The following is a 13107-nucleotide window of genomic DNA, read 5'->3' as shown; positions in this document are numbered from 1 at the left end:
ATTTTAAAGGAATTAGATATATTTTCTTTGAGTCCACACATTTATCTAGATTTATTATAGACAATTCAGTGGTGATAGCAAATATCCCTATCAATAGACAAGTGTAACACTCGCAATTGGGAATTTGGGGTCCAATTCAGGCTGTCTTTCTTTTTTTCCTTATTTTAATTATGATGAAGTAACAATATCCGACTAATTGTAAACTCCTTCTCCATTTATTGTGGACTAATGTATAGTAGAAACACATTATATTATCCTTTGTATTGCCTTAAGAAAATAATTCCTGTGATACTGCTATTTTCAATAGGACTTGAGATCATAAAAAAGTTGAAATTAAATAAAGAATAAAGAAACAAACAAAAAGTATTTGTGGTTTCTGTCTCAATACAAGTAGTTTAAAAATTAAACTTATTAATAGTGGAAGCCCCCATTCACAAAATTCTCCCTGTGTCACTGTAGTGGTCAATGGAAAGAATATGCAAGAAAAAGAAATTACATACCATGTAATACTTAATTTTCTGCAAAATGTCATCATTTGTCATAATTAGTTCTTTTGCTGTTGTTCCATCTGCTATGTTGGCAAGAATACATAATGTCTGCAAAAGTATTAAAAATTCTGTTATTTAAAGTTTAGATAAGCAGCAGAGCATCATTGAAAACCTTTCCATTGTTTATTCCTGTATGAGATGTTTGTTTTACCAAACTCATATTTACAATCGCCACTAACTGAACTAATCCTTCAGAAAACTGGACCTTTTTGTAATATGGAATACATTTTATTGGACCAGCAGGAGAACTAGCCAAAGATGGTGATGTCCATGAGCCACTAATTCTACATAGTTCTCTAAGCAGTTTCAAAAACTCATCTGTGATAGTGTACATTCAATAAAGGGGAATAACACTCAAAGGATCCATCATGATGTCATTTTTAAAACAGAAATGCACAATACAGTATGGCACACCTCTTCTCCTAGTGTCTCAGTAAGCTATAATCTTGCTTTTTACTGGTCTGGAGCTCTGTGAGTACATTAGTATATTCACAAAAAAAAAAAAATATCAAAACTTGCCTGTTTCATAAAGAGACATTATTATCCTGCTTATAAAACTCTTCACCATTCTCAGTTTTCCTGCCTCTTGGTTTCCTACATTCTTCTTCCTGGTCAGTCTCTGTTTCTAGATTTTTCTGGCAAGTCTTTTCCCTGCTCAGCCTATACATACAAAGGACAATACTTGTCCTCATCCTCTCCCTCCAAAGCAAAATGTCCTTCAATAGCATCTCACAATTCTTCCAATGACTAAATACTCTAACTTCACTCCAACATCTTTTTTGGCAGGGGAAGGATGGTGGAAATTAATCTTCAACAATGTCACCAAGTTCCCTGGTTGATGTCATACAAAGTAAAAGATCCACTGTCTCTGATTAATGCCCATAATGCCAATACAGATCTGTGATACATAGCACACTAACCCCCCTAATTCCACATTATGTTTCAAAAATTCATACTGTTTTTCTGCATAGCTCTTTCAAAACTTGATTAATTTCAATATTTGGGATAGTCATCCTGAATAAATTTGCAATAAGCCTACACTTAGGGCTCCTTTTACGAAGGCGCGATAGCGGTTTAATGCGCGTAATACCATGCGCTAAACCGCCGGCTGCGCTAGCCATTACTGCCTCCTCTTGAGCAGGCAGTAGTTTTTAGGCCAGCGCGGGGGTTAGCATGTGATGAAAAGTCGCGTGGCTTCGTAAAAGGAGCCCTTAGACCAGCCACCTCACCTAAATGATGCCACCAGCACCACCTAGTGATACATACAGATACCATTTTAATTTAAATATAAAACAGTTACCATGGTTTTTAATAATAGGAGAACAGAAGAGTAGCCATACTGAGTCAGACCAATGGTTCATCTAGTTCAGTATCCTGTTTCCACAATTATCTGGCTGAAACCCAAATAGTAGCAACATTCTATGCTACCAATCCCAGGGCAAGCAGTGACTTTCCCCATGTCTGTGTGTCAGTCAGGAGGATATGATCCTTATTAAAAATTTGTATCTGGAGGAAGGTTATGGTTCTCACAAATTGGTACAAGTTTTCAGAAAAGTGGTAAAAGAGGGTAACCACAGAATATCGGGCTCATTTTCAAAACAGATAGGCTTTCAAAAGACAGCATATACCAGCATCTGGACGTCTTACTTATCAAAATATCCAAGTGGGCATTTTCAACACTAACTTTCTAGACATCTGTCTGGTTGTTTTGTCTCCAGTGTGTCTAAATCTAAGGGGGGGGGGAGGGTGTTAGAAGCATATTGTGGATGGGATTAGGGCAGGATTAGCACTTGGACTTGGACATTCGGCAGGGATAATCAAACCTTTACCGAAACGTCCAGAGCTTTTTCTTAGATGTTTGGAACTACACCTGTTTTTAAAACGAGTGTCAAATAGGTGCCAAAACTGACAAGGTGACCACTGGAGGGTTTAAGGCATGATCCCCCTTACTCCCAATGATCACTGACACCCCCATACCACCACCACCCAAAGATGGGGGAAAAAACCTAGTACTTTCCAGTCTGTCCGGCTTGCCATCAGCTGATTGCGGCAGGGGAATCCCCATCAGCTGAACTAGTTTCAAGGAGTCCTGTCAGCTCAGCTGATAGGGATTCTCCTTACCAGGATTAAATGAACTGGCAGGGAGATTCCTCTCTCCCTACGACCCACTCTCCACACATCCTCCAAGTCCTACACCCCTCCTCCCAACATTCTGACCCTCCCCAGCATCTCCCTACATCCTCCCCGACACCCCCATACCTTCTGATGGCATTTTGAGCCAATCAGGATCTTAGGCCCCTCCCACTGCATCCTAAGATGCATTGGGCGAGGGAAGGCACATCATTCTGAAGAAGTCGCCCTATCAGCAGGGGGGAGTGGGCTCCCCTCTTGTCTATGTTTCATCGGAAGGTATGGGGATGTTGGGAGATATCGGGTGGATGTGGGGGATTGGGGAGAGAAGGGAAGGGAAGGAGACAGAGATGCAAGACCAGGGGAAATGAGGGAGGGAGGGAGGGAAAGGAAGGAGAGGAGATGCCAGAGAATGGAGCAGGAGGGAGAGATGGAAGGGGAGGCTAGAGATGCCAGGGCATAGAGGGAGGGAAGGGGAGACAGATACCAGACCAGGAGGAAAGGAGGGAGGGAGGGAGAGAGAGAGAGAAAGGAAGGAGAGTAGATGCCAGAACATGGAGGGGGAAGAGACAGATGCCAGGGCATGGAGGGAGGGAAAGAGCCAAGAGAAGTCAGACCATGGGGTGGGGTGGGGTGGAAAGGAAGGAAGAAAAGGAGAAGAGAGAAATGCCAGAGCATAGGGGAGGGGGTGGAGACAGAGAAAAACGGAGAGGGGCTGAAGCTGAAAGGAATGTTGTACAAAGGAGAGAAGGGGCACAGGATAGACAGTTCTTGGAAGGGATATAAAAAGAGGGATGATGCCGTATGGAAGGGGGAGAGGGCAGACAGTGAATAGAAAAGGGCGAGAGGGGGACAGTGGATGAAAAGGACAGAGAGAGGGCAGATGCTGCATGGAAGGAAGAGAGAGGACAGACACTGGTTGGAAAGAAAGGCAATAAAGAGAAGATGATTAAAGCAGAAATGACAAGAGGCTGAAAAAATATTTTTTTGTTGTTGTATTAATAAACGTTTATAAATAGAAAATGGAAGTAAAGTAATCATTTTATTGAACTAATTTTTAAATACATTTTTTTCTAAATTTCAGAGACTAAAACCCCCTATCTTAATGTGCTAAATAGCCCCTCTGATTCTTTCCTCCCTTTTAAGAATTTATTTTTTCATTGTATTTAAGTTCTTACCTTTTCCCATTTTTCCATTTTGTTCCAGTAAGTCTATTTGTTCTGTCGTCCCCCACCACTTTTTACTTTTAAGTTTTTGTTTTATCTTAACAATATTTTGATAATTGTAAACCGTTTAGGTATGTTTTTGATAAACGGTATATCAAAGATTAAATAAACTTGGAAACTTCCTCAGGTAAGGACTAGATACCATAACAGCAGTATACTGTTCTGACCTGAAGAAGGTGGTTTTGACCTCTGAAAGCTAACTGAAAAATAGATTAGTCCAATAAAATTGTATTTTCTTATTTTCCATTTTTTTGTTTCATTTCTATTTGTTAATTTTGTAAAGTGATGATTTGTTATTTGCCAGTTTCTTTTTTCAAATTTACATTTGCTATCTTTATATTTTGCACAGTATTAGGGCACATATGCCATTGTTTCAGTAGTGTTGCATTGTATGCAGAGTCTGGCTTCTTAGCCGTTCAGTTTAATTTTTGTCTACTATTTCTATTATTAGTTTGTGATTACTTATTCTATACTGGATGACAATGTATCTGTGGACTATGTATATGAAAAGGGCACGGTTTTCTGTTAGCATTGACTGTGCAGGATTGATCTGTATTAATCTGGCTTGTTTAGTTTTGCAATGGGTGTACTGATGTTAGGCGTACTGATGTTCTAGTGCTCACCACAGTGTTTAAGATGTTGCCAAACATGGTTTTTTTCTGTTACATAGGTCTTTTTGGACCCCTACACAGGTTAGACAGTTCAAAATCTAATAGATGCTGGCACTTTCATTTAGACATTGGGACACTGTTGTTCTACTGTCCTTTGATTCTCAACTTCTGGAAGTCAATATGGGGGACAAATTAACCTCATACTGGAATCAACAATCCCTTTGACGTATGAGACAGTTATATGTGGAACATTGCTGTATATTAAGCCTCCCATAGATCACTACAAATGCAGACTTTTCCTAATTGTGACAGGGATTACTATGCAAATGATAACCCGCAATTGGAAAAGTTGCGACCGCCTTAACTTCCCTTTTTGCTGAGCTAGTCTATGTTTAGGTTACAAATATGAAAAGATGAATGCTGATATATTGGGACATAGCAATTTTTTAAATTTGGTTTGGGGGTCCGTTGACATTCTTATTACTTCAACATAGTTGTCTTTTATTTTATTTTTGTGTATTTCTATACATATCCAGGATGGTGGTGGGTGGGGAGGGGGGAAATCTTTTTGGCTTATTTCTTGATTAAATTGTTGTTTGGGAGGGAAGGGATATTTTTCTTCTGCACTGTTATTGATGGAATTTAAATGCTTACGTTGATTATTAATGTACTAGTCTTTAAGCCATTAACGGGTGCTAGAATAGATGTGTGTGTCTTTCTTTTTTTCTTTCTTTCTCTCTCCTTGGCCGCTTTCTGTCTGTCTTTCTGTCTCTCTCTTTCCTCGGCTGTCCACCACCACCCCTTGCCTGCTCCCCCTGTCCAGCAGTAGCCTTTCTCTCTTCCTTTTACTTCCCCTGTGTCCAGCAGCACCTCTTCCCTGCTCCCCCTGTCCAGCAGTAGGCCTTCCCCCTTCCTTTTACCTCCCCCCTATCCAGCACCACCTCTTCCCTGCTCCCCCTGTCCAGCAGTAGGCCTTCCTTCCTTTTACCTCCCCCCCTGTCTAGCAGCACCTCTTCCCTGCTCCCCCTGTCCAGCAGTAGGCCTCCCTTCCTTTTACCTCCCCCCCTGTCTAGCAGCACCTCTTCCCTGCTATCCCTTGTCCAGCATCTGGCTTCCGTTCCGTTCGCATCTGCCCTCCTGTCCACCTCTCAGCAGCCGCACGACACCCTCCAGCCATTCCTGTTCAAACCGCCACCGCCATAGCTCAACTGCCTGCATGAGACCCGCACGACACCCTCTAGCCATTCCTCTTCAAACCGCCGTAGCTCAACTGCCTGCACATGCTGACAGTCACCTCAAGCCGCCATGGCCTGCACGCGCTGACAGCCACCTGAAGCCGCCGCGTGCCGTAAATAGAACACGGCCACGGAAGGACACAGCATGCTACAGGGATCACAAAACCCTAAGTGCGCATGCGTACTTAGGGTTTTATTATAGAGGATGTACAATTCTTGGCACTTTGTATTATTTTTGAAAATTAATAAAGATTTTAAAAAAAAAGATGCTGCCTTTTCCCAGGTGCACCCTTGTTTCAAGTTCATTCAAAATTTGATATAAACGCATATAATAATATTTCAAAGCAAATTACATTTATTAAAATAAGAGGTAACAAAAAGTCATAATTATACTGACAAGGACAAATTTTGAAGACATGCACACAGAAACAAGAGGAGAAGGGGTAGAACTACAATGGTTTTAGATAAAGGCAACATTAAAGGGTAACATGATAGGCTGGGGAAGAAAGAAAGCAGTAGGTCATTTAAAAAATAAAATAATGAAAAGGTATTCCAATGATAAGATTATCATGGATTATTACTAAAAATAAAATTTTTATATAGAGGACGGGCGTGTTAAAAAAATGATCGGCCCCAGGTCTCAAATATATTAAGTATGCCACTGCGGCTGGAAGGTCATCGAAGACTTCAAAATGGTGGCATTCCTAATGGGTCTCCAAGGCAATTTTACGAAGTTTCCCTGCTATCTCTGCCTTTAGGACAGAAGTCAAGTTTAATTAAAATTAAAATTTCTTATATCACCTAATCAGCCTTCTAGGTGGTGTACAAAATCAGTGAGATCATCAAGTTTGCAGACTACATAAAGCTATGCTGGGTAATCAGAATGCAGAAGGATAGTGCGGAACTCCAGAGTGACTTATGTCAGTTAGAGAAATGGGCGGAAAAATGGCAGATGAATTTTAATATGGAAAAGTGCAAAGTAATGCATTTAGGTAGAAAGAACAAGGAACACGAGTATAGAATGTCAGGTGCAACTCTGGATAAGAGCGAACAGGAAAAGGACCTGGGTGTACTGATAGATAGGACCCTGAAGCCGTCGGCACAATGTGCGGTGGTGGCAAAGAAAGTAAATAGAATGTTAGGCATGATAAAAAAAGGACTCATGAGTAGATCGGAGAAAGTTATAATGCCACTTTATAGAGCAATGGTCAGACCACACTTGGAATACTGTGTCCAACATTGTTCTCCCAATCTAAAAAAGGATATAAAACTGCTGGAGAGGGTGCAGAGACGAGCAACGAAGCTAATAAAAGGTATGGAGAACTTGGAATACGAGGAACGACTGAAGAGACTGGGATTGTTCTCCCTTGAGAAGAGGAGACTGAGAGGAGATATGATCGAGACTTTCAAAATACTGAAAGGAATCGACAAAATAGAGCAGGAAAGAAAGTTATTTACAATGACCAATGTGACACGGACAAGAGGACATGGACTGAAGCTAAGGGGGGACAAGTCCAGGACAAATATCAGGAATTTCTGCTTCACTCAACGAGTGGTGGACACCTGGAATGCTCTCCCAGAGGAGGTTATTGTGGAATCCACCGTTCCTAGATTTAAAAGTAAACTAGATGTACATCTCCTTACGAGAGGCATAGAGGGATATGGGTGACTAGAATTACGCCAGGTGTACATCTGGCTGGGCCTCCGCGTGTGCGTATCGCCAGACTTGATGGACCGATGGTTTGATCCGGAGATGGCAGTTCTTATGTTCTTATAAAAGAAAACAATAGTTAAGGGACACAAAAGAGCACTACCAAGGTGGGACTGGCCACAGCGGATTGAGTTCTCTGTGGAAAGAAACAAAGTCAAATGGGAACAACTGGTGGACCCCCGGAAGGTGTTAATGCCACTACTGCACATCCAACTGGGCCTAATGAAACAATTTATTAGAGCTCTAGATAAGGAGTCGGCAGTCTTCAAGTACCTTCAAGACATCTTCCCTAATCTGTCTGAGGCAAAGATTAAAGCTGGTGTCTTCATCGGACCATAGATAAAAAAGATGCTGGAGTGCAAGAAATTTCTCAGGAAGCTAACTAGGAAGGAGAAAGCAGCTTGGAACAGCTTTGTAGCAGTGGTTCAGGGCTTTCTGGGCAATCACAAGGCAAAAAACTATGTAGACTTGGTTGAGAATCTGGTAAAGAATTACAGTAAAATGGGCTGTAGGATGTTTCTCAAAGTCCATGTCCTTGATGCTCATCTTGAGACATTCAAGGAGAACATGGGAGCATACTCAGAAGAGCAAAGTGAACATTTCCACCAGGATATACTGGACTTTGATTGCTGCTACCAAGGACAATATAATGAGAACATGATGGGACACTACATCTGGGGGCTGATTTGTGAAAGTAACTTACAGTATAATCACAATTCTCGAGAAACAACTTCTAAATCTTCTGTAGTCATCTTTGAATAACTTCAATAAGAATACATATTAATTGTGATTCATATGTTGCTTATTATGATTTTATAAGCATGAAAAGATGTAAAATCGGCATTTTCAAATTTTAAATAGGTAAATTGCAAGATTTGGTTATCCTGGTGACAAAAGCAAAGTTTTATAGAAATAACAGACATTTTCATTACTTTTAGGAAAAAGAGATTAGATTCTTACCTTGATATTATCTTTTCCAATAGGCAGGAATGGTATGTTATGTTGAACCTTAGGGTACTCTGTCTATTCTTACGAGCATACTGCAGATAGATGTTAATCACAGCTTTTGAAACATCCTCCTTCTCCCAGGAGTCTGCTGCCCCTTTCAGTTTGTTCCAAAGAATGCAAGAGCTCTTGAGTGGATTTTACTAGTTAGGGAGTGATTGAGAAGATAAGGACTTAATCCAAGAGCAGGTGAGCAAGTTTTATGAGTGGCTATGTAAAACTAAAATTGGATAAACCAGAATACAAAACCAGGAAGACAAAGATGGGATAAAATATTGATCTGAAAAACGTGTTCTGTGCTGTGGTCACTGGAAACAGGAGAAGAGCAGGAACTGTCTCAGGGCATTAGAATTACTTTATAAGCTCTGAGGAAGGCCAGAGAAGATATAAACCAGGTGCTGTAGCTTAGTTTTATAGAGTTCCATTGTTCAATGTGTGCCCAGTCTGGTCTAGGGGGTATTACTCCAGAGACCTGTGGCAGACAAGGTTTGGCCTTTTGATCTGGTTGCTATAGAGATGGACTTTTCTTCTTAACTACAGAGATCACATTCCAGGGGGCCCTCTCCTTTTTCACAGAGTAAAGTTAGAAACACTAATGCAGGTAGTAAAATGTCATCATATATTAAGTATATATAAATAAATGCAGCAGAACACTTTTTGAGACCGCTAGTCAGAGAAGCTGCATTTACACTTTCAAACTGTAATGTGCCTCCATTGTACAAATGCCTTTTGAAACAAGATTGTTCTGTTAATTTTTAATAAACAATATTTGATTGGAAATATTTGTACAATTATCATTATTCCAGTGCATCTAAAGGCAGAGTCTGTTCAACTGGCACCACAGATGGGACTCTGTCACTAGGTGACAGTCCCCTATTTTTCATGAACTAAAAGGCGCTTGTCAGTTAAACCAAGATGACATAAGAACATAAGAAATGCTGCTGCTAGGTCAGACCAATGGTCCATCGTGCTCAGCAGTCCGCTCACGTAGCAGTCCTTAGGTCAAAGACCAGTGCTCTGAGTCCAGCCTCACCTACTTACGTTCCAGTTTAGCAGGAACTTGTTCAACTTTGTCTTGAATCCCTGGAGGGTGTTTTCCCCTATAACAGACTCCGGAAGAGCATTCCAGTTTTCTACCATTCTCTGGGTGAAGAACTTCCTTACGTTTGTATGGAATCTATCCCCTTTTAACTTTAGAGAGTGCCCTCTCATTCTCTCTAGCTTAGAGAGGGTGAACAACCTGTCTTTATCTACTAAGTCTATTCCCTTCAGTATCTTGACTGTTTCAATCATGCCCCTCTCAGTCTCCTCTTTTCAAGGGAGAAGAGGCCCAGTTTCTCCAATCTCTCACTGTACGTTAACTCCTCCAGCCCCTTAACCTTTTTAGTCACTCTTCTCTGAACCCTTTCGAGTAGTACCTTGACCTTCTTCATGTACGGCGACTGGTGCTGGACACAGTACTCCAGGTGAGGGCGAACCGTGGCCCAGTACAGCGGCATAACAACCTTTTCCAATCTGTTTGTGATCCCTTTTCTTTATCATTCCTAGCATTCTGTTCACCCTTTTCACCGCCGCCGCGCACTGTGTGGACAGCTTCATCGACTTGTTGATCAGAAATCACAAGTCTTTCCTGGGAGGTCTCTCCAAGTACTGCCCCGGACATCTTGTACTCCTGCATGAGATTTTTGTTACCGACATGTATCACTTTACACTTATCCACGTTGAACCTCATTTGCCATGTTGATGCCCATTTCTCGAGCTTGATTATGTCACGTTGCAGATCTTCGCAATTCCCCTGTGTCTTCACTACTCTGAATAACTTTGTTATCGTCTGCAAATTAATCATCTCACTCGTCGTTCCAATGTCCAGATCGTTTATAAAGTTGTTGAAGAGCACGGGTTCAAGCACTGAGCCCTGCGGCACCCCACTGGTGACACTCTTCCAGTCTGAGTATTGTCCATTTACCCCCATCTCTGTTTCCTATGCTCCAGCCAGTTTTTAATCCACGTGAGTATTTCACCTTCGATTCCATGGTTTGCAATTTTCCGAAGTAGTCGCTCATGTGGAACCTTATCGAACGCCTTCTGAAAATCCAGATATACAGTGTATCCCATGGAAGGCAGAATTGTTGCAATTCATTACAGACGGCTATAGCGGAAATCCAATCGCGACGGACTCCAAGCCAATGCGTGAATTAAGCTCTTCCAATCTACAGGTTCTACCAGGATCAGAGGGTGTATAAGAGGTTACACACAAGAAGTATATGGACTCAGCCATACTTTTATGGACCTTTTCAAATGGGAGTGGTGTTCCCTTATGCAGTGAAATTAAAAGGGTATACACTGTTGGTACACGTGAAAAACATTAAACCAGCACCTATTGCTAATTCCTGATTTCCTGAGCACATCTATTGTTCTTGTAGTGAAATCAAGGACTCGAGACATTATTAATAGTTCATCTCAGGAGAATCTATATTGATTCAACTTTGGAATAGTGGTGTATTTTGCTATTATTCTATTTTTGATATTGTTTTATCATCTTTATTATACTGAACTGGTGCTAACTGTAGTCATGTTACTTATTTGGTGTTCTACATTTCTTTTCTTTTTTCCCTCACCCCTCTATAGAATGGGATCTTTCCCAATCTTTAGTGGGTCAGGGAAATTCCTATGAACAAATGAAATTTCGTGTAGCTAAGTATGCTAATGTAAGCAATTGCTGGGTTTGTGCCCAGCTTCCTCATCATTCTGGAGGGTTACCTTTTTGACCAGTTGCATGGAATGTTTCTGATTTTTGTGTTTTAATCTATTTACCTTATGGCGCGCACTATATTGATTTCACCTCAGTTTAGTCATGAGGGAACTTGTTCCTCTATGGGTTAATATTCTCTTCTTCAGGCACTATCTAGTCATGTTCTTAGTTTTAACCCTAATACACCTCCAGCCCTGGTTTTAGTTAGACCCACGCGAGGGTTTCTTTGTTATAATTCTAAAAGGACAGATAAGACCACCTGGTATGTTGGCAAAAGTACATACTACCATTATGTTTCTTCTGATAGTCCAAATATTCCTCTTTTACTGGGAAATATTACTGTTTCTACCTATTTTACTGACCGGCAACACTTTGCCTGGGTGTTAGTAATTACTTGTTACCTTCTTATGCTAATTGTTGGTGGATTTGTGGCCCCTATGCATACCGGGCTCATTTGAGCCAAAGGGCCACATTAAAAGTAAAAGATAGGAGAAGGAGGGGTATGGGGAACTCCCCGAATACAAGGTTCTGATCTGCTCATAAAAAGTTTAACAGTCAATAATGAAACTGTAATGTACAAATGAACATTACTACTGAACATTAAAAAACATAAAATAAAAGCAACAGCTTGAATATTGGTGGAGCTCAATTATCTCTTGAGATTCTATTTACACACTTGTTCTGAACTCATAATCTGACCGGCAGAGAAGTCATAGCTATGGAGAGATGTATCAGAAATTATCAGGCAGTGGGTTCTACTGGAAAAGATATTATCAAGGTAAGAACCTAATCTCTTTTTTCAGTGCAATAGGAATGGTATGCTGAACCTTAAGGACATACCTAAGAGAATGACATGGGGACATATTTTTCCATGTCCCCGCAGGAACTCATTTTCCCGTCCCGGAGTTCTTTTCCTGTCCCTGCCCCATTCCTGAAAGCTCTGTCCTCATCTGCACAAGCCTCAAACACTTTAAAATCATAAGTGTTCGAGGCTTGTGTGGTTAGGGCAGAGCTTAAAGGAATGGGGAAGGGACAATGACAGCGACAAAACTTGCAGGGACAGAACAGGGAAATTGAGTTCCTGCGGGGACAGGGAAAAATTTGTCCCTGTGCCATTCTCTATTAAGTAGTCCCCAAAGTCCCGGGTGGAAGAGATAAGCCTGCTTCCAGTACTAAGGATCCAAAAGCAGAATCATCGTGCACTGAAACAGCCATCCTATAGAATTTAGTGAAAGTGTATAGGAAAGACCATGTTGCAGATCTACATATCTCTGCTGGAGGTATCGCTCTCGATGCCACCAAAGAGGAGGCTACTTCTCTGGTTGAATGTGCTTTCAACACCACCGGTGGTTGTTTGCCGCAGACAATGTAGGTGGAGGACATCGCTGTCTGAATCCACCGTGAAATGGTGGCTTTGGGACTGGTCTGCCTGTGGGCTGCCTCCATACGGAGTAGAGGGGCCTGTAGGGAATCTCTTTGGGGAGACCAACAAGACAACAGTGCATCCTGAAATAGATGCATATGCACCTTTGCCAGGGCACTATTTCTATGACAGCCATCATAGAGCCCAGAACCTGTAGGTAGTGCCACACTATAGGCGCTGGCAGAGAAAAGGTTCATAATTTGACCCCAAAGCTTCAGCCTTTCCCCATGTTGAAGAGAATTCCCAGATATTCCAAAGACTGAGTGGGGACTACTGTATTTCCCCACATATAGGCCGTCCCTCTGCATAGGCCGCAGAAAAGGGCAACCTATGTTTAAAAACCAGAAGATAAGCTGCCCCATGGTATTAGCCATGGCTTATCTTCTGGTACCTCCCCTGCCTTTTAAAATCTTCCTCTCCCCCCCCCCCCCGGTACCTTTCTCGGAGCCCCCTGTACGGTGGACAG

At 41.6% G+C, this 13107-nt stretch overlaps 1 protein-coding gene across 6 annotated transcripts in view; it reads right to left on the bottom strand.

The window, feature by feature from the left end:
- The window catches only part of ARMC8 (armadillo repeat containing 8), a 274168-nt gene that overhangs the window by 37850 nt on the left and 223211 nt on the right, over positions 1 to 13107 (bottom strand). For all 6 annotated transcript variants that reach the window (XM_033944179.1, XM_033944180.1, XM_033944176.1 and 3 more), the window contains one exon: positions 501 to 596. In XM_033944179.1, the coding sequence (XP_033800070.1) occupies positions 501 to 596 (96 nt within the window). The remainder of the gene's footprint in view (positions 1 to 500; positions 597 to 13107) is intronic.

This window comes from Geotrypetes seraphini, chromosome 5, assembly GCF_902459505.1.
Source record: "Geotrypetes seraphini chromosome 5, aGeoSer1.1, whole genome shotgun sequence".
Classification (NCBI taxonomy): Eukaryota; Metazoa; Chordata; class Amphibia; order Gymnophiona; family Dermophiidae; genus Geotrypetes; species Geotrypetes seraphini.
This window is presented reverse-complemented; position numbering and strand designations above follow the sequence as displayed.